At 42.2% G+C, this 20,754-nt stretch overlaps 1 protein-coding gene across 1 annotated transcript in view; it reads right to left on the bottom strand.

Moving 5' to 3' along the window:
* SPTLC2 (serine palmitoyltransferase long chain base subunit 2) overlaps nucleotides 1-20,754 on the bottom strand; it is a 107,554-nt gene that overhangs the window by 58,160 nt on the left and 28,640 nt on the right. Inside the window, exons 3-8 of the mRNA XM_074996707.1 lie at nucleotides 15,815-15,969; nucleotides 12,066-12,214; nucleotides 11,411-11,535; nucleotides 7,960-8,053; nucleotides 5,873-5,978; nucleotides 2,474-2,693 (exon numbers count right to left, since the gene is read on the bottom strand). Of these exons, the coding sequence (XP_074852808.1) occupies nucleotides 2,474-2,693; nucleotides 5,873-5,978; nucleotides 7,960-8,053; nucleotides 11,411-11,535; nucleotides 12,066-12,214; nucleotides 15,815-15,969 (849 nt within the window). The remainder of the gene's footprint in view (nucleotides 1-2,473; nucleotides 2,694-5,872; nucleotides 5,979-7,959; nucleotides 8,054-11,410; nucleotides 11,536-12,065; nucleotides 12,215-15,814; nucleotides 15,970-20,754) is intronic.

Below are 20,754 nucleotides of genomic sequence, written 5' to 3'. Positions count from 1 at the left end.
AATGCAAATCAATCCTCTCATTCCTGTGTGGTGGTAAAGAGGCTCTGCAGATGGCTCTTTACCATGTTTGATACAAATCACTGCTAAGCAGGTCACTGACTAGGGCATATAAAAATAATCGCATGGGATGGAACACTTAAGTAAAGATAAAGGTTGCAGGTGAAAGAATTAGCAAGAACTTCAGAGAGCCACTCCCTGTCTATTACTCACTCCTACCTGCAGCACTTGAACATAAACTTTTGCTACTGGATGGAAGCAGGTCATGTGGACAAGAAGAATGACCAATCCCTGGAATGGTTACTTATTGTTCACTGTATAATAAAACTACTTCATAACTCCCAGAAATGAGAAGTAGTACAGGAAACCACCACAGTATGTGGTAGGACAAATTGTGGCCTCGACTAGGAAACATGCAAGAGGACTGCATGACTGTAACCAAAAGCAGAAATCCCTCTCAGCATATATTATTCAAATACTATTAGAATGATGCTGTTATTGTCTCCTTTTACGACCAGAGAACTCAGGGCAATGTTTCTTAAACTATGTTCTGGGGAACATTGGTGTTCCAGGAACAACTTACAAGTGTACCGCAAGCGTCTTGACACTTTTTCAACGTCATATACTGATGGTATATATTTTCTAGTATTAAAACCAGATATAATGTTATTTCTTCCTTGTTATGATACCTCATTAAATTACTTCCTTTTGTTTTTGCTGTATAAGTTGCCATTTGGGTTTTTTTGGTCTGACAACAATTTTTTTAACAAAAATTTACATAGGTGTTCCACATAAAAATATTATTTGGGGTTCTGTGGTCTCAAAAAGTTTAAGCAGCACTGCTCTACAGAAGTGACCCTCAACCTGAAACCCATGGACACCTAAGTGTCTGCAGGCTCTCTCAAAAGGGTCTGCCAAAGCTTTTCATTACCAAAGAACAGTGGTTCTCAACCTGTAGTTAGAGAGGTCTGCAAAATTGATGGATACCTGTTTTGTAGCCATGCACCATATGGATGCAGACATATTTTATAATCAACACAGAACTCTACCTATGCTCCATGGATACTCTCAGGTCTGCAGAGTACGTTTAGGATTTTCAAGGGGTCCTGTACCTCCATTCTAAATCTTTTAGGGGTTTAGTAAATGCAAAGAAAACGAGAACCTGTGCTCTAAAGCAGGGTTTCCCAACAAGTGTTAGATGCCCCAGGGAGGACTACAGACCAAACAAAAAAGACAGTAAGGACTACAGAAAGAAAATAAGGTGCCTGTGAGCCACAAAACAACACACAGCATTGCTAGGTCTCCACACAGCTTGATTAGGAGCTAGAACAGTGGTGTCCAATAGGAACCGAAAGATCATCACACTTGTGGTTGTCATCCTTCTATATTCGGCACAGGCCCCTCCCTTCCCCCCACTCTAAATAAATGCCCTCTTGCTCTCCCAGAGCCAGGCTTCACCAGTTCCCCTGCCCTCCCAATAAATGCCTTCTCCCAGACCCAGGCTCCCCTAGCCCACCTCCTCTAAATACCCTCTCCCTTTCCCAGAGCCAGGCACCCCCTCCCCTCCGCATTCTAAATTAAAGCCAGCAACTCACTGGAGCCACTGGGGCTGTGGTCGCTGATGCTGCCAGATGTTTCTCCCACCAGGCGTGGGGCACTTGCGCTAGTAGGCAGCACTCGTGCTAGTGGGTGGCACTGACGTGCGGCTCCGGGAGGAGCTGCATTTAAAGGCTCCAAGAGCCACATGAGGCTCCCGAGCCAGAATCGCCACACTGCAGTGTCCTGTCCACCACATGTGGCTGAAGCAAATATACCAGATACCACAGAGCTAGAAGGCCCTTGCTTTCAGAGTTCTCACTTCATTAACAAGCAGCAGTTAAAACAAAAAAGCAGTCATGTAGCACTTTAAAGACTAACAAAATAATTTGAGGTGATGAGCTTTCACAGGACAGAGCCACTTCTTCACATCCCAGCCTGAAGGAGTGGGTCTGCCCCATGAAAAGCTCATCACCTCGCAAATTATTTTGTTAGTGTTTGAAGTGCTCCACGACTGCTGTTTTGTTTTGTTAGAATACAGACTAAGTAACAGTTAAAAATCTCTATTTTAAAGCACCTGTTAGATATTAACAGTTGCACAGCTGCTCCTCCTCTCCAGTCTCAGCAGCTTTAGCTTATTACTCATTCTGGACACCAGGGATTTAAGAATTCATAGTGCAACTTTTTCTAGGACTCAGCTCTTCCACACTGCACAGATTTCCACCTAACTGCACTGCATTTCATCGCTTAGTTCCCAGTCTACCAAGGTAACTCAAGAAACAAGCTAACTCTGAAGTAAGGGAAGCCTCTAGTAATGTATCCTGAAACAGAATCTGGCAGGACCATAAGTGTGCTACTTAAATAGTAATTTCCACTTTTTTGATCTTCAGAAACCCAAATTAATAACTTGCTTGTGACTGTCTTCCCACCACCCTTTTACCTTCTTGCCTCCGATGTATCCTCCAGCAGCTCCAAAGCTCTTGGTGAATGTTCCCATCATAACATCCACATCCTCAGGGTTGAGTCCAAAATACTCCACCACACCCCGGCCAGTGGGGCCCAGGGCACCTATGCTGTGAGCCTCATCCAGGTATAGATAGGACTTGTATTTCTTCTTGAGGGCAATCACTTCAGGCAGACGGACTATGGAGCCCTCCATGCTGTCAAGAGATAAAGATCAAATTATGTTAGATTCTGCTTTAAGTGGTTTTTATAGTTGGGGTTCTGTATGGAGATTATAAACTGGCTTCCTACCCTCTTTCTCTTCACTTCCTATTCGCAGTTATGTATTATCACTGAAGCATTTGCTACAGAGCTTAAACACCTCTAAGGTAATTTTTCTTTGACAAGTGTAGGCATTTAGTGCCCAGATTTCCTTATTCTGATTCTCAAAGTCAGCATCACAAACAAAACAAAAAGCAGTCAAGTAGCACTTTAAAGACTAGCAAAATAGTTTATTAGGTGAGCTTTCGTGGGACAGACCCACTTCTTCAGACCATAGCCAGACCAAAGAAGTGGGTCTGTCCCACGAAAGCTCACCTAATAAACTATTTTGCTAGTCTTTAAAGTGCTACTTGACTGCTTTTTGTTTTGATAGTGTATAGACTAGCACGACTTCCTCTCTGTTACTATTCACCATCACAAGTTTAACAGATTAAGCAGCACCAAGGGTGACAGAGCTTTCAGTAATGTACTTTCATTTGAATCAGATACAGCTTTTCTCCCTCACAAACCTCAGTGGCCTACAATGTCACCAATTAACATGACATAGTTGATTAAAATGAGACACAAGCCGGCTCAGCCAGGCCTTTCAACTGAAGCCCCAGGTCAGTGATCCCTCTAGCCTTTCCTATCCTTGGGACAGAAATTTATTTTAGGGTGGGCTGAATTTTCTTATGTACAACACCAACAAAAACCTAGATATAAACACATATTTTCAACAGCTCATAAGTACAGAAGATGAAAAAAATATTTAAACAAAGGATAATCAACAAGAAGCAGAGCCTTGAAACAGGCTAGGACAAGACCCACTTGATGTTCAAATCAAAAGAAAGTGGGGAGGGCTCAGCCACACTCTCAGAAATCCATCATCCAGCAGAGCCCGTCACGCTCTCAAACGGAACCCATGGAGGAAAACGCACAAGAGGAAGATCTGCTGAGACTGAAGGACAACAACTGGGGCATTCAAGGGCTCAGCTGCAAGTTTTGTCCTGAGACAGAGTGAAGTGGAGGAGACTTGTAGATGACCTATGCTCTACCCGAGTACTGGGTTTAAAGTAAAAAGTAAGTCAGTGCTCAAGATGTTTAATATGAAATCAACTAAAAAGAAAATTAAAAACACTACCACTGGAGTACAGGTACTTTACCATCCTTTTTAACAACTAGTAAAACACACCAAAATGGCAAAGACATCAAAGACATGGCCAAAAAATAAAAGCATAAAAAAATATGCAATTCAACACCCATTCACATAGGCCACTAAATCTTCAGAATATTCACTAAAGCTGCTCAAAAAGTGAGGTATCTGCCAAAATACTATTGTGCTATGTACTTTGCAGTTCAAAAACCATCCCTGTTGCAAGCATATCATCTGCCCTTGGAGCTGAGCTTTGAGATGCTAAGTAAATCTATGCATCAGCTAGAAACAGTCATATGGTCATTGCAAATATTAACACAATTATTTTGATCTTGTAAGGAGAGTAAAAGGCATTCATTCAGGGTTATACAATTTCTAAGGGACATCAGTTTAATACTTCACACAGAGAAAACAGTAAAAATAAATAAAGCAACACAGAGCGCAAACAAAACTGCAAATTAACAAATGACTATACTGAATGGAAATGGAGGTAAACAAGTGGCTGGTTATGTGTATTTTAAACCAGCCTTTAGGACCTCATACACTGTGCAAATGGAACAAAGCTCTGTAGACAAGGTAAAGATTTTCTGGTTTTACACTGTTTCGCCACCTTAAAAAATATCCAAGTAGGTTCATTAAGTTTTGACACACCCTTTAAGGAAAGGGAGCACCTTAACACATGGCTTTGGAGTTTGCATCCCTGCTCAAGAAAAATCTTGCAAATAAGGTCTTCATCCTACAAAGTTGAACACCAGACTTAATGCTTGGTACTTATGAATCACTGAAGTAGTCTGAAGAGCCAGAAGTATGGTAGCTAACAAAGATATGGCCTTAATGGTTTTCAAATATCTGGAATCCAAGTGATTTCCATTAAGGTTTGGAAATTGTTTGAGAAGAGGCTTTTCTCCTGCCAGTGCCACTGCAGTCCCTGAGCAGGGGCTCAGACACAACAAGTTAAAAATACAATCATTTGGATTCCCTTTAGAAAGCAAACTAGAGTTACAGGGGTTATTCTAGAGCCAAAACTTGTCTGTCTTCTCCCAGGCCCCACAGCCCAGCTGGGTCCGAAAGGGAATTATACTCCCCACTACCTGCTTCTCAAGGTAGCCGGAGCTCAGACTGAGTCTCTTTCAGCCATCACAGACTAGTGGGGGTTGAAATGGAGTCAGATGCCCTTCTGACTGCCATTCCAGCACAGATAAAACTGTGACTTTCAGTATCTCACAGCCCCCACTGCCCAGCTGGGGCTGAAACTTTCAGAATCTCCTAGCCCCCAGTAGCCTAGATGGGAGCAAAGTTCTCCTCTGCCTGCAGATCCAGCACAGATGGACTTTCAGTATCTCCTCACCATCTAGCTGAGAAGGGGCTGAAATGGAGTTGAACACTCCTCTGCCTACAGGCTGATGCTGCAGCAGAGACTTCCCCTGGCTGTTGCAGCCAGCCCAGCCTAGAGTGGCAAGCTCCAAACTTAGTCCCCAACCCCAACTGATGACACTGAAGACCACCTGATTCTTAAGTCCTGAGCTAGGGGCAAGGATAACTGAGCTCCAACGTATACTTCCTGCACACCCAGAGAGAAGTCATGAGATCGGCACATATAGCCATTTATTTCCTCAGCATGATCAACAGAGAACTAAAGAAGGGAGTTGGACTAGAGAGATAAAAACTGTCTAAAAACCTCAGCTCCACAGCTTAGCACATTTGATGAAAAGAATTTGTTTAAGTTAGTGAGTATGTGTGCCACACTTGGGAGATGGGAAGTTTTCCATCAGTGCAGGCTGTTTTTTTCCCCCCCCAAGAGTGAAGGTCATGGGGAAGGAGCTTAAAATCAACTTAGGTCTAAAACAAAGGCTCTGATCAAGAATGACAGCTGAGAAGCATGCTCATATTAACCAGCTCTACTGCCTGATCCAGGAATGGAACCCAAACTCAAAACAGCTGTATCTTGAGAAGAGCGTAAGCAAGGCAGAGAATATCTTGTACCTGTAAATTCCCTCCACCAAGATGAGGATTTTTTTCCAGGGCCTGTGTGTGCGAGGTTGCCCATGCACAATGGCATCTTTGAGCAGTTTCTCCAGGCTCTGCATATCTGCACAGAAAAAAGTAGTGAGATTCCAACAAGCAGCCTTCATTAATATTTCCTCATTAGCATGATATAATTGCTCAAGCACACACAGTTATAACAAATCACAGCCATGATACAATAGGAAGGGTGACCCACAGAGACTGCAGAGTAATACTTGTGTGATCTCTCTTGATACAAGCTTGGACACATCACAATTGAGGACCTGAACTCTTTTGTAAGCCACGACTCATGTCAAAGGTGACTGCGGCTGTGTGATAGAGGAGATTTCCACTATGGACCAGGATTTGGTGATCCCTGATTAATCTATATACTGTTGTAGTCTTAAAACAAGAGAAAGGCACAGACTTGGGAATAAAAAAAGAGTGAAATGGGCTGGTAAATGACAGGTGGCAAATGAGTGAAGGAATCTGATGTTTGGAAGAAACAAGAGTAAGCTTAAAGATTAAAACAAAAAGGAGTCAGAGCGGATAGAGTAAGTTAAAGAAAGATGGGCCTGAGACATTCAGCTGTGGATTACGGCATAAGAGTACTCAGGTGGAAACAACTTCTCCCCTAATGTCAATTCTGTCTTTAACTAAGCTGAATGAGGAGGAGAAGAGACATGAGAGTTTATAAGGAAGAAAATCTGAAAAGATCTGATGGGATTGGAGAGGTGGAAAAAAGAAAGCAAATATGCAAGGAGCAAAGCAGAGTAAAAATGGAGGAAAGGACAGACTGAGTGGAGGAAACTGAGGTCATTACTGGACTCTAGAAATACCCTGCACTAGGGGAATCAGATGACCAGCAAGGGTAATGGCACAGAAGAGAAAAGAATTCACACTATACCATGCCACGCCACGCCAGTAAAGTGAAAAGTTGTGAGCAGCAGTCTGAGACATTTATAGCCTGCATTGAGTGAAAGTGCTAATGAAATGAGGCAGGAAGGAGAGAGGCAGAGACTGAAGTTGACAGAGAAGACCAGAATGCATATGAGCATTAAGAAGATCACACCATGTAGCGCTTGGTGATGTAGTTGATAGAATAGCTTACATGAATAAATCATGCAGGAGTCAGTGCAGACTAAGAGGCCAAAGAAAGCAAGACATTCAAGAGGGAGTGATCAAGATGGAAGTTGAACTGACATATAATGAAAACAGACAAAGGAGAAAGTCAGGCATGGCAGACAAATTACGGGGAACACAGTCACAAAAGAAGAGGAGAGTATGATTTGGGAAAGTGGTGGTGGGAAGAGCTGAAAGAACCTTTTCACTCTGGTCTAAGAATCCATCTACACAAGACCATGCATGACCACCAAGCATTGGTAGGGATACTTAATTCGAAGTTTTGGTCCACAAGATGGATAATGATTGCAATACCATGTTAGGGAATCTCATTGCAGCCTACATCCTGACCTAGGAAACCAGAGATAACCTAAGGTCTTCTACCTAAACTCGTACATGACTGTCACCACTGCAGTAGCTGACATGGACTGTAATAAGATTCTCTAAGTGTGCCAATCCATAATCTGAAATCTGTTTTCCTGCATACAGTAGACAAAGATGCACTGGCTTTACATATGAAAAGCTAAAAGGGGGAAGCAGAAATGCACCTGATCGAGTGCTGGCAGAACTGGGAAGGGAGAGAAGAAGTAGTCTACATGACACTTGTCTCCAATGCCTAGATGTTATCAGATATCCTCATTTGTGTCAGCACTGAATTTATTCACCCAGTTTAAGAAGTCTCTTCCTTCTCAACCACCTCAAAAAACCCTGAATTTAATGGCCAATTTGCAAAGACTAGAGCATCTAATCCAAGGTTTTCAATACTACTAACCCCAAGATGCGAGCAGCCCTTACAGCCTCTAATCACCAGAAATGGGTTTCTTAGCTGGAAATCCAGATTTACAGCCACAAAAGTATGGGTTCTCAGAAAAGTGTGTTTGAGTCATCTGAGCTACGAGAGCAACAGCCTCTGTCACCAGCCCAAAAATCAAGTACATACTCACTGTTGTGCTTGAAGATTCGAATAGTTGCTCCTGACAGTCTTGCTCCAAGTACTAGTGACGCATGATTCAGCTCATCGCTCAGTATCAGGCAGCCCTGTGTAAGTGGAAAAAGGAGGCAAAAAAAGCTGTGTAAACAGAGGTTAACACCAAAGCGGTGTGATAAAAAAATCACTCTCACCGGCCTTTAGTCAGAGCATTCCTTCAAACTGCTGAGCCTGTACTAGATTAAAGTCTGCCTTTAACTATCACAAGTCAAGATCAAATGACTCACCTCATGAATCCTGAAAGGACTAAGTAAAAGCCATGACTCACTAGGAAGCAGTGTGTGCTACATAAGACATCTACACACAGCTGGTCAAAGAGTCAGCATATGTCTGACAGCATAACCTTTATGGATTTCATACCATCCACAGCTTTGCACCTCCATCTTCTCCCTGGCTCAGTCTATACTGTGACCTTTACCAGCTGCGGCTACTGGTAGTCAGCAATGCATCTCTGCCTCCTTCAGAATCTGGTGCAGAAAACTGTAGAATGGACAACTGATCTCAATCATGCTTTTCCACTGTTGAAAAACTAACCACGTCTTATCTGCATCACAGCTATACCATTTTCAGCATCGGTTCAGGGGGTCTTGTTGCTGACAGCCCATGGTGAGCAACGGCTTAATTACCTCACCAGTGACAACAGTAGAATGGAGATTGAACAGCAACTAGAAATGGCAAAGCTTTTGAAGAAACAGGGTGGGAGGGGGTCAGATGCAACTATCTAGTCACAGTGTAAATAATGATATCTGCTAGGCTACATCTTCAGTGGAAGATAAACTTCAATTTTAGATGCACAAATCCAGCTTGCATGACAATTGTGTAGTTGGAGTAGACTTATCTAAAAATGATTTTTGCCACCATCCCCACAGCGGGAGGTCAACAGAAGAAATTCCGCCAACTTCCCTTACTCCTCACGACTGCCAGAAGTATCAGAGTTGACAGCAGCACCATGACAGTTTGATGTAGCATGGCCCCACTAAACTGAAGCCTCAGAAGATTGACCACCAGCACATCAACCTTCCCGTAAGTATAGACGTACCCTTAGTCTTCGCAAATAGCTAAGCGGGTTAGGCCTGGACAGCCGATGTTACACTTGCTGGCCATTACTCTTACTACACTCAAAAGGAGAGCTAGGTACCTCATAGAAATCAGTCTGGTTCATGTTTGAGGCTTTTGAGTCTACAACTTAATGAGACAGGTGACAAGGACCTCAGACAAGTAGGGTAGGAGAAATTTCATCAAGAATGGGAGACTACACTTCACTGAGGACTCTTCTTACTAAACTTAAATGTAAAGCTATTTAAACAGAACCATAGCCTATGCACAAATGGGGACTCAGGAACACCAACCCAATCCCCTTTGAGTGTTGGTTTCCTCCATGTCTCCATTGGTGCACCAAGCTATTTATGGTCTGCAACTGGAAAACCAGGAGGTGCCACAGGCCAGGACTGAGAACTGCTTGGGGTCAAGAAGTGTTAATCACTAATTTTCCAGCTCACAATGAACTGGGGAGTACATGAACAAGAAGCATCTGACAGCAAGAGGTGCGCCTTATGAAATGTTCAGAATAGCAAAACAATCAGTTTGACAGTGGAGTCTGGATGGAAAGAGGCTATCTTCTTGTGTTTAATAACTGCTGAGCACTGCAACAACTATGATGTTTAATTGTTGTGCGTATCCTGTGAGGTGCCTTTGACAGTATCAAATTAAAAGCTGTAACATTTCGTGTTCCTTACAATCTATTCAGGTATAGCTACATTTCAGGAACAAGAAAAAAATAAACACACACAGAGGCACAACAGCTGTGCACCAACTGACTTGGGCTCAGCATGGCCGACTAGAAAGGCAGTGCAGACATTTGGGCTTGAGCTGGAACTCAGGCTCTGAGACCCTCCCCCGCTCTATAAGGTCTCAGAGCCCAAGTCCAGCCCCTGCTCTGCAGCTGCCCCACTTCTGCTCTGCCCCTTCCCCCCATTGCACTCCTTCCCTCAAACACTGTCCCCCAAGGCTTGGAACTGGTGGCAGAGCAGAACAAGGTACTGCATAGGTCCACTTCCCTGTGGCTCCCATAGTGAATTAAGGGGGACCAAACTCCCTCTGCCGGCCCCAGGATACGTAGGGCCTTGCAGGATAACCTGAATATGGGGGACCATCCCATTCATACAATAGTTTGGGCAGCAACCATGAGGCACCCTCAAACACAGGGCCCAGGGAGGCTGTGCTGAACCCTCTTATGGATGGGACAGCTCTGAACACAACTCCCACAGGGATGTGCTGGCAGTGGCACAGAGCTAGCACCTGGAAGCCACTAATAGCCAGTGGCAGTGCCAGCACACACACAGACACACACACACAGACCCCCACGGTTTAAATCACTATGCCACGTGACACTGAGGGGCACATGGGAGATGGGAGGGAGGTGGAATGCACAGACAGCAGAAGGAAACATGGGGATATGCACTGAAAGTATTCAAGAAAAAGGACTGCTCTAAGTAAAAGGCAGGAGATGAGATGAAGCAATAGAAACATGAAAGGTACAAACTCCATACAAGGAATTCAGAGTGGTCCAAGATAGAATAATTAGGAGTAACAAGACGAAATTAAAAATGGGAAGCTTTAAATTGTACCAAGAAAAACTTCTAATAGTTAGATGAGTGAGGCTATAAAATCATCTCCCAAGGAAAGCAGAAGCCCCATCAGATTATATTCAAATCTAAACAGGAGACAGCAGCATAACCTACTTTGTACTACATACCAGCAGAGGCAGATGGATTAAACAGCATTTAATAGGGTCTTCCCTATCTTTAGGTACCACCATTTAGCGATGCAAGAAATTCAAGCTGAGTTCTGTAGTGTCCGACAGCAGACTTATTTTGCAGGCCTGGATGATCATTGTATTCATTAATGCAGTACTATTTGTTGAACACTGTTTGTTCTTTTATGGGTTTCTTGCACCAAAAGGAAAGTTTTCCTCCCTAGTAGCTCCTGTTTGTATGACATACTACAGTTTTCTAAGTCTAGGATGGGGATGTCCAACTGGGCTCAAATTTTAATGACAGTGAGGAGTAGCATTCAATCTCCCAGCAAGCTACCAGAACAGTGTGTGGTTGGGCAGTATACTGAAGTGATCACCCTTTTAGTATTAAGATGAGGTCTGCAGAAACTCGATGTCCCATCCCACAAAGTTGTGCTTTCTTCCAACACAAGAGCTGCTCTGGAGTATTAAAGGTGCTACTATACAGTGTCCCAAAAAGACCCTTGGATTGAGATATTGTATAGATGGCACTCTAGGACCTCTTTCTCGAAGAGCATTTGCAGTGAATTCTTTGAAAAAAGAGTAAGCAACCCCTAAACGAGCCACTAGTAGAAACTTCATGCCAGACATCCCACTGCCCATTCTCTCATACCTTGCCAACTAAAGCAGGAATGTTCATTGAGTTGGTTGCAAATCCCATCCCATAGGCCATTGCAGCCTCCACACCAAGGAACTTGGCCACTAGTTTTTCCAGCTCCTCATGCTTGTCCAGATTTCCTGCATGCAAAACCATAAAAAATAAACCCAAAATATACCTGATAAATCTGTGACCAATCTGAGCTGCAACAGGTTTTTCAATAACTAGATTTTTTGTATGCTCCACAAAAAGGTGGGAAGGGGGACGGGAGGAAGGGCCAGAGGAAAAAATGACAACATATCAACAAGGACTAAGGTGACACAGCCACAAAAGCATGCCAGAATAGAAAAGGACACCATTTATTGTCATTATAGCTGTGATTTCTTTATTGGTCCTTCTGAAGTTCAGAGGCAGAAATTGTAGGTTTGGTAGAGACTAAATGAACAGGTTATTATTTAACTATACACTTTGAAAACATTTGCCCCCACCCAAACTTTGCAATGTGTTGCCTAGAGAAGTGGTGGATTCTCCATCCTTTGAGGTTTTTAAGTCCCAGCTGGACAAGGTTCTGGCTGGGATGACTTAGTGGGGGTTGATCCTGCTTGAAGCCGGGGCTGGACTAGATGACCTCCTGAGGTCCCTTCCAGCCCTAGGATTCTGTGAAACTTACCCATTTCCTGCCTTGTGCTGCATACCCCAGCTCCATATTGTGTCAGAACTTTAGCTGCTGCTTCTTTGCAAATTCCAGTGTTCTGCGCAAATCCAAGGTAGTTGTAGGAACCCATGTTAATAACATCTTTTATCACTCTTCCCGAGTACCTGTATTTCAACAACATCATGTGTTAAGACACTGACAAACTCAAGATCCAACTGCAAAAGAATATACAAGCTACCATCAGCCTGCCAGGAAATGCATCGAAGTAAGAGAGATCACAGCCAGCTGCCAGAAAGTTCACATGGATACAGCCCTCATTTTCAAAAATTAAATAACTGGCTGAACAAGGATACTCTTTCATTGCTCAAATTCACGTTACATGTATTAAATCTACATGAAAGTCATTTTTCACAAATACCTAATTTCTCATCTATGTTTACATATTTTAAAAATTTAAACCAATGCTACAGGATAATAGATGATTTTTGGAATACCATCCTAAATGCTCTCAGGTTTTCAAACTACTCACTAACTCTGTCCTTCCTTCCTTTCGAGTCTCCCACCCCCAACTTTCAAGTCTTTTCTTTCAATTTTAAAAATGAATTCTTTATACCAATTGGGCTGGTACTACTCCCACCAGGATATCCTCCCAGCACACAAAGGAAATGCATCTGCCTGTCAAGCACTGAGTGTGTTGCAATATAGGATAAGAACAAACTTTAGTGGGGGGGAAAAAAAAAGTTGAAGTAAATACAATGCTCTCTCGAAGCAGAGAATAGGTATCATAAGCCACATTAAGCATGGGTTGTACAGGCATCTAACATACAAAGTCTGGCAAGATACTTCAGACCTGATCTGTGGCAACCCTTGCTGTTCCACTTCTGGTTTTCACCCTGCCATTCTCCCAGCTTTAGTCTTGATGCAGAACACTTCTGCTAAACTCAGCCTTAAACAGCCATGCGGTATTGTACAATTTGTACTGTTGTGATAATTGTGCCCACTAATTTGCCCTAATTGTGTGCTCAACTGTGAGAAACAAGTGAAAGGTTAATGGAATGTCACAATATCCTGTAACAAATGTTGATAGGAAAAGATGCAAAAGCAAGACAAAGACTGAATTGGTCTTAGGAAGCCTACTGATATATTTCAAGGAATGTGTTAAGGTCATGCCTGGTTAAACAAGAACAGTGTAGGATCAGAAATCAGTGAATCAAAATTGGCATGTAGGAAGTTCGGTCTAACTGATGGACAAAATAATGAGAAAGAGTTTTCTACTCATTACTCCTTTCTAGGATTCTTAGAATCTCTGGGGAAGAAACCCAAAACCCTCACCCAAAAACAAAAAAACAAAACAAAACAAAAAAAACCTTTACACCACCATTGCAGCAGTAGTACTGGAAAGATTGCTGCCACAACACCACACTTTGGTACTCTAATAGCAGCATGGGAACATTATTGCTGAACAGCAAGAACCCCTAGCTTGATACATGTGAGATCCCGCTCTATTCCCCTCCCTCGTGTGCTTTTTCCTGTCCCTTATACGTTCCTGCTGCTCTCTCTCGCACCACAGTTTTTCAGGTCATTTTGAAATCAACCATATTGCATGGCACCAGCACAACTGAATGAGACAGTCCTTCCAGCTCTGTTCAGCCTCAGGAGGACTAGTGAAGGAGAGGGACCTGCCCAGACCAACCAGATGATATCCATGAGCAGGGAGGTGAGCTGTAGTCCAGAACAGCTGTCTTGGCCCACCTGTCAGTCCAAAACACCCATCCATGACTGATCTACCTCCCTGTATCCTGAGAACACCAACAAAAGCTGCAGTTCCCCCATCTTTACCTTCCTTGGTATGCCTGTCTTGTTAAAGCAGGAAAGCAGCTCATTCCCAACTCAGATTTGAAGTGCAGAACTCACCCTTTACTTCAGCACCAAGGATTTTTTGGCTGAAGAGAAGACTAACCAATATTCACTGTGCCAAAAAAGGACTTCGACTAATTATGCAAAACAAAATTAACTGATCAATTTCTGTTTCAATGCTCTTTGCCTCATTTTGAGTCTTTACCTTTCATGTTTTTCAGTCAAACTCCCAGCCTCTGGCATGGAGTTTTATAGTACGTTTTCCAAGATACTAAACAGGCCAAGGCCTCTGTATAGCAAACCCCAAATCTTGACGACAACTACTTAAAGTTGGACAGTGTCTGGGCTAAACAATTTTGGTCTACATAATCAGTCTCAATTAACACAACAGTATGCCCCAGCAACCATGCCAATTTCCCTCTTTGATTCTAATCTACATCCGAATAAACTCGCCAGAAGTGAGACAAGCTAAGCAGCAAATGCAATACATGTTCTCTCAAAGGTACTGGCATGTTTTTACCCCTGGATTCCTGCTGCTATGCGAACCCTTCCCTACAAAGATATGAAACACTTGTAATTGCTGTATTTATGTGTGGTGTTTCTGTAAAGTATAACACAAAAGTCATAACCTTGGTGAAGAGGAATTGTCACAAACTCTCAAATTCCTTGGTTCAAATTTATGGGACCTCTAAGAACATAAGAATATCCATACTGGCCAGATTCATCTTGCCTAGTATCCTGTCTTTGACAGTGGCCAGTGCCAAGTGCTTCAGTAGAAATGAAAACAACATGGCTTTTATCATCCAGTCCCAGTTTTTAAGCAATCACAGACCTAAAGAGCCTCAGAACCCATTATGGAGTTGTGTCTCTGACCATCTTGGTCAATAGCCAACTGATGGATCTATTCTCCAGGAACTTATCTGATACTATTTTAACTCAGTTATAGTTTTGGCCTTCTCTTGGCAAGAAATTCCACTTGGCTGACTATGAGCTTTGTGAAATACTTAAGTTTATTTTAAAATTTTTGCCTATTACTTTCATTCAGTGACCCCCCTGATTCTTGCGGTTATGCGAAGGGGTAAATATCACTTTCCTTTTTTTTTTTTTTTTTTATTTTTTTAATCAGACCTCTCTTTCCTGTCACTTCTTCCAAACTGAACAGCCCCAGTCTTTTTAACCTCTCCTCACCTGGAAGCTATTGTATACTCCAGCCTTCTTTGTTGCACTTCTCTCTATTTGTTCCATTTCATATATGCCTTTTTTGAAACGGGGAGGCCAGAACTGCATGCAGCATTCATAGTGTAGATGTACTACGGATTTATACAGCTGTACTGTGATATTTTCTATCCCTTTCCTAATGAACCTTAATATTGTTCACCTTTAAACTGCTATTGCGCATGAAGCAGATGTTTTCAGAGCACTGTCCAAAATGACTCCAAGGCCGCCTTCTTGAACAACGGCAAATTTAGATCCCCACCATTTTTATATATAATTGGGATTCATTTTCAATTTTCTTTTTTTTGCATTTATCAATACTGAATTTCATCTATTACTTTGTTGCCCAGTCCCCATTTCACAAAACTTGTCAGTCTGCTCTGGACTCAGCTATCTTGAGTAAGTTTGTTTGGTCTGCCACCTGACTGTTGACCCTTTTTTCTAGATCATTTAGGACTTTGTTGAAAAGCATGGATCCCAGTACAGATCCCTTGGGGACCTTACTATTTCTTGTCTACTGTGAAAATGATCATTGGTTTCCCATCTTTCAACCAATTATTCATCTATGAGAGAACCATCTCTGTTATCCAACAGTCTGTGGAGGACTGCTACTCCTTTAGACATTTTCATAACCCTTAAACAATCTCCACTCGAGACTGTTGTTGGTAATCTTTCCTCCAGCTTTAACTCACGCAAATGTCCAATTGTAGTCATAGGAAAGCCTTTCCATCATGTCCACCTTGGCCCCAGGCACACTGCAGATTGGTCGATTCCAGCTGTCTCGAATACGCATGTAGAGATTCCTTGTGTAGAAGTTTTCAAAGTCCTGATATAATGGGACAAAGTCCTGCAAAAGATGAGGCGTTCAAACAAACGTGAAGATCTTATGCTTAATCTGCTGTGATGCAAGACATGGAGAGTTAGTTTTCTGCATCCGATTGGGATGCACTTGAGTGCACTCAAGAAAAATGCTGTATGAGATCACACTGAACTCTTACATGGCTTCCAGCCACAGACTTTACAGCACTTCACTGAAGGTGTCACTCCCTACATAAATCACTGCAGGGATGCTGAGACACAGGACAAAGCCATTTGATCAACTCCAGATAGTAGCAAAAACCAGGACCAAAAATTAAACCTCCCAATTACTGGACCAAGTGTCCTTACCCACTAGATCATAGCTCAATTTCTCGAGAGGAGTACAATTTCCTCAGTTGTTTACACTACACTGTAGAGAGGAGATGGAGAAAGGGTAGCACCAGCTAGGCCCCACTTTACCACTCCCTCTACCTCCCATGCAGCAGTTCCTGTTCATCATGTACTCAGCTGCAGCACAGAGGAATGAAATTTTATGTATTTTACATACAAAAGGTACCATTTTTACAGTTCATTTTCAGAAAAATTACAAATGCAAATAGTACAACAGCATCAGCATTACTGTGGAAACTAGCTTCTGAATTCCCAAACTTGTGTTCAGAATCCCAATGGCAAAGCTGCATTCTAACAAAGTCTTCTGTATAGTGTACATTATCACTCATTAGCCACAAAACTTGTTTGCAGGAACAGTTCCTGAACTCCAGCTTCCCTTCCAATGTGTCTCTCAGGAAAACCAGAAGTCTGTTTTGAATAGATAACAGGGAAGACCTTCAAGATTACTATGACAGCACTGATATCTGTGCATAAAGGGAATAGACTCCCTTGACCCACAATGAAAGTTTGAGATGGTCATGACATTTTTCTTATTTATTAATTAAAATTAAGAGCAGTGAGACTATGAAGCATACACTAGTCATCTGACATACAGGTGCAAGAAAAGCATCTCTCTTTAAAAGAGGCCTACAAAGGGAAAAGTTTGAGTTTATGACACAGGAAGATATGCATGAAAAAAATCCATGCAAGCTGTTGTTCATATTAGGAATTCAAGACTTGTCTGGCTTCTTTAGGTCTGAAGCACAAATGAATGACTGAAAAATTAATATGTTCTGTTACTAGATACAGTAGAACTTCAGCTTCCAGCACCAGAGTTATTAACTAGCCACTCAATCACATGCCTCATTTGGAATAGGAAGAATATAATCAAAACAGCAGAATAGAAAAAGATATAGTACTGTGTTAAACGTAAGCTACTAAAAATACGTAAAGTTTTTAACAGATTTGGCAATATAAGGAAGCTTTTTGTGCTTGTTTCTTTTAAATTAAGATGGCTAAAAGCAACATTTTTTCTGCTGCACAGTAGAGTTTCAAGGCTGTATTAAGTCAAAATGTCTGAAAGAACAATCATAATATTTTGATCAACACTTCAAAACCTTTCCAAGTTACAAACAACTTCCATTCCAAAGGTGTTCATAACTGAAGTTCTACTGTACCATGATAGTAAAACTAGACTGAGAGGGAAGTAATATTTATTCAGACTTCTCTCAAAGCATTTTTGGACTGTCAAAACCCAGCTAACAACTCATGGTACACACCTGGAGGAAAAATATTTCTGCTAGTGATTGAATAACCTCTCCCCTTCAGTTAGGGATCAAGATGGTACCTCATCCACTGCTGTGGATCCAGCAACAAAGACCACACACAAAAAGAGTAAATACAAGGGTAGAGCAGTTATGGCTCAGACCCCTATCATTACAGAATCACCCAGGATTACAAGCAGCTATAGAACCCCCTGCAGATCTGAGTGAACCCCAAAACATCATAAGGTGCAGCAGTCCTGTTTTTTCTTTAAAAAAAAAGAACAAATAGAATTTTTTAAAAAGTTCTTCTGAGCCACTTTCACACAGCAAAGTTACACGCACAAAAACACTGTCCAACCCTATTTATTCCTCCACCAGTCATTTAAACTACAGAAGGGTAAAACCGAATCCAGCCACACACTGGACCTCTCAGGGAAACTGGGGATCTCAGCTATGTCTTCTCCTACTTAAGACAGGATTAATGCAAAATTATAGGAACTTCAAATGGCTTTTTGGGACAACGTGTGTGGAAAAGATTTCCTAGGAAATACTTGGGAGTACAGAGAATGATCTACTTCAAACCATCCTTCTGAAGCTGTACATTGAGAAGAGATCAATTGTCTGGTTGATTACCTATACAAGACCTCTTCAAAGAGAGAGACTGGATAAATGAATGACTCAAACATCTTTTCTTGCTCAGAGCAAAGGGTAAGATGAACTAAAAGTTACAATAAAAATCCAGGCTGGGCTCTGAAGGCTGCTCCTTCAGAGTCCATGTTACAGCTGGAGTGATTTCTAGTAAGTTGATTAGTACGCATGAAAGTTCTTTAATTGCTTGGATTTTGAGAACAAAATATGTTTGCATAATAGAAAGCTATGGTAACTTGTAACCGCAGCAAATACAGACAGTGTACGGTCTTAGAGGAAACAAGCAAAACAGACAGTCTTTTGCTGGGAATAAGGTACAGAACTAGTCAGTAAGTAGATACCTGGTCACAGGAGATACAGAAAAATGCAGGTCTCCACCCTAGAAAACCAGTGGCTTAGAATCCAGAAACCCAAGAGTGAGTTTCTTTGTAGCCCTCAGAGAGGAAACACTGGCACAGTTCCCTTGAACTCAATGACGGCAGTGGAAAGAAGATTTCCAGAAGTTCAGATTAAGCCACTGATTCTTCCATCACAATATTTTAAATCTGACCACATAATGGACAGAGACGATTAGCTCTTAAATGATAGCCTGGTCTTTCTCGCTGTGCATCTGTGCACCAAGCCCCTTCTCAAGAAACTCACTTAGCTTAACTGTTATATTCAGCCAGAGAGCTTTGCAGGCCTCAAGTCATGCGTAGTACCTTCCCAAATGCCCACAGAATACGTTCCTTCTCCAACCTTGCCCCAAAGCAACAGTCTCATAATTCTTATTTTACAATAAAGAAGCAACATGCTGCACTTCCTAACCGTGGCCAAGCAACACCTCTCTACTCCAAAGCACATGGGTTTGTGCACACAGTTTAAGATTTATCATGCATTAGGAGCACGCCTGAGATCTCCACCCTAGAGATATGCAGATATGCTGTATGCAATAGGGACATGTCCATTCACACAAAATTTACTTCATCTATCATAAGTTTTTGTTCTTTGCCTGAATGATTAAAGCAACAGCTAGCTGCCCCCAAAGGGCACATCAGCAAAAGAAAAAAAACTCTGTTTAAGTTTTCTATGTTACATAAGAAAAAAAAAACCCACCTGTGTTAAATAGTCTTTTCTTCGTTTCTGGAACCTTAGGAATGTCAGCTTGCATTCTCCTTATTTTTACTTGTCACCTTGGAGGACTCAGAGAAATAAAACCGGAAGCCCTCAGACTTTACATAAAAGGGTAAGAGTCTGAGTCTACAACAAAAAGGACATATCTCCAACTATGTGTCTGGAGTTGAGTTAAATAGTAACAAAAGCAGAATTTTAAAACAGCCTGAGTAAGAATCACTTTCCCCATCAACTAGCTTCTGCTCACTCTGTATTTAATGTCACGATTTGAACTAATCAGTCTGCCAAACCTCCTCCCTGAAAGACTGTAGACAAGAACTGAACCTCTAGTGTATAAAACCCCAAAAAACTGTGCAGAGAACTCTGGGTCTTGATGGGTCAGGCAGCAGTAAAAGGGCACAAGCGCCATTCTGCCTTCTCTATGGTGCCACAGAGTTTAATGCATGTGAATTAAAAATAATAAACTCAGGAGTTGTTTACACAAGAAGTTTTTCCCAATTATAAAAAGAGACATGCTCTCAGATTCTATCAAGGGTACAGAAGCAGAAATGTACACAGGAGATAGGAGCTTTTTATTTTAAGTTTAGGTTCCATAGAAAAATGAAGTTACTCAATTTACCATAGTAACTTCGTAAGGATATAGCTCCTAGATAAAGTAAAGTACCCAGAGTCTGAACAAACCCCTGGACTGGTTTACATGGGAAAGTTTTACCAGGAAGAAGTGGTGTATGAATTCAAACTGTTGTTATACCAGCGTAACTCCCTGTGAGGACATCTGAAATTCCAGTATCAGAGTACCTTTTCCCATGTTAGCTTATGTTGTTTTGAAAACAGTTCAAGCTAAGCCAAAAAGCTACTCTTCCTCTGGAATAAATGTCTATCAGGCAATGCTGCACTGGTTTATCAACAGTAATTTAACTAGACTGGTACAGTACTGGAACAATCTTTTCTGCCCTTTGTCTAACTTGAACTAAAACCTTTTCAGCCTGGTCAAGGCCTCAGCCAGGCAAACCTGAAATCTTTCAAAACTGAAACAGTGTGTACACTTATCCCTTGTTTAACAAGTACTTTACTAATGAGTTCTCGCTTAAACAAGGGACACATTTACTTACCATAGTTCACTCTACAAGTGAACTCTCCTGCTAACACCAGGCTAATCCCCTCCCTGCGGCTCCAATCTGCCCTAGTTTGACCCCGCCCCCCGCCAGCCCTGTGGCCCCAACCTGCAGCAGTCTAACCCTCCACCCCCCAGACCCAACCTGCAGCAGCCTGACAAGCCCCTCACCTGACCCCTGCCGCTGCCTATGCAGCTCCAACCTACAGCAGCCTTAACCCCCGTGCTGGCTCCGCAGACTGGCCTCACAGCAGCCTGAACTGTTCACCAGTCCCATGGCAGCCTGACCCTCTGACCCTCTCCC

This window comes from Carettochelys insculpta, chromosome 6, assembly GCF_033958435.1.
Source record: "Carettochelys insculpta isolate YL-2023 chromosome 6, ASM3395843v1, whole genome shotgun sequence".
Classification (NCBI taxonomy): domain Eukaryota; kingdom Metazoa; phylum Chordata; order Testudines; family Carettochelyidae; genus Carettochelys; species Carettochelys insculpta.
Note: the sequence above shows the minus strand (reverse complement) of the source record. Positions and strands in the feature narration are given on the sequence as shown.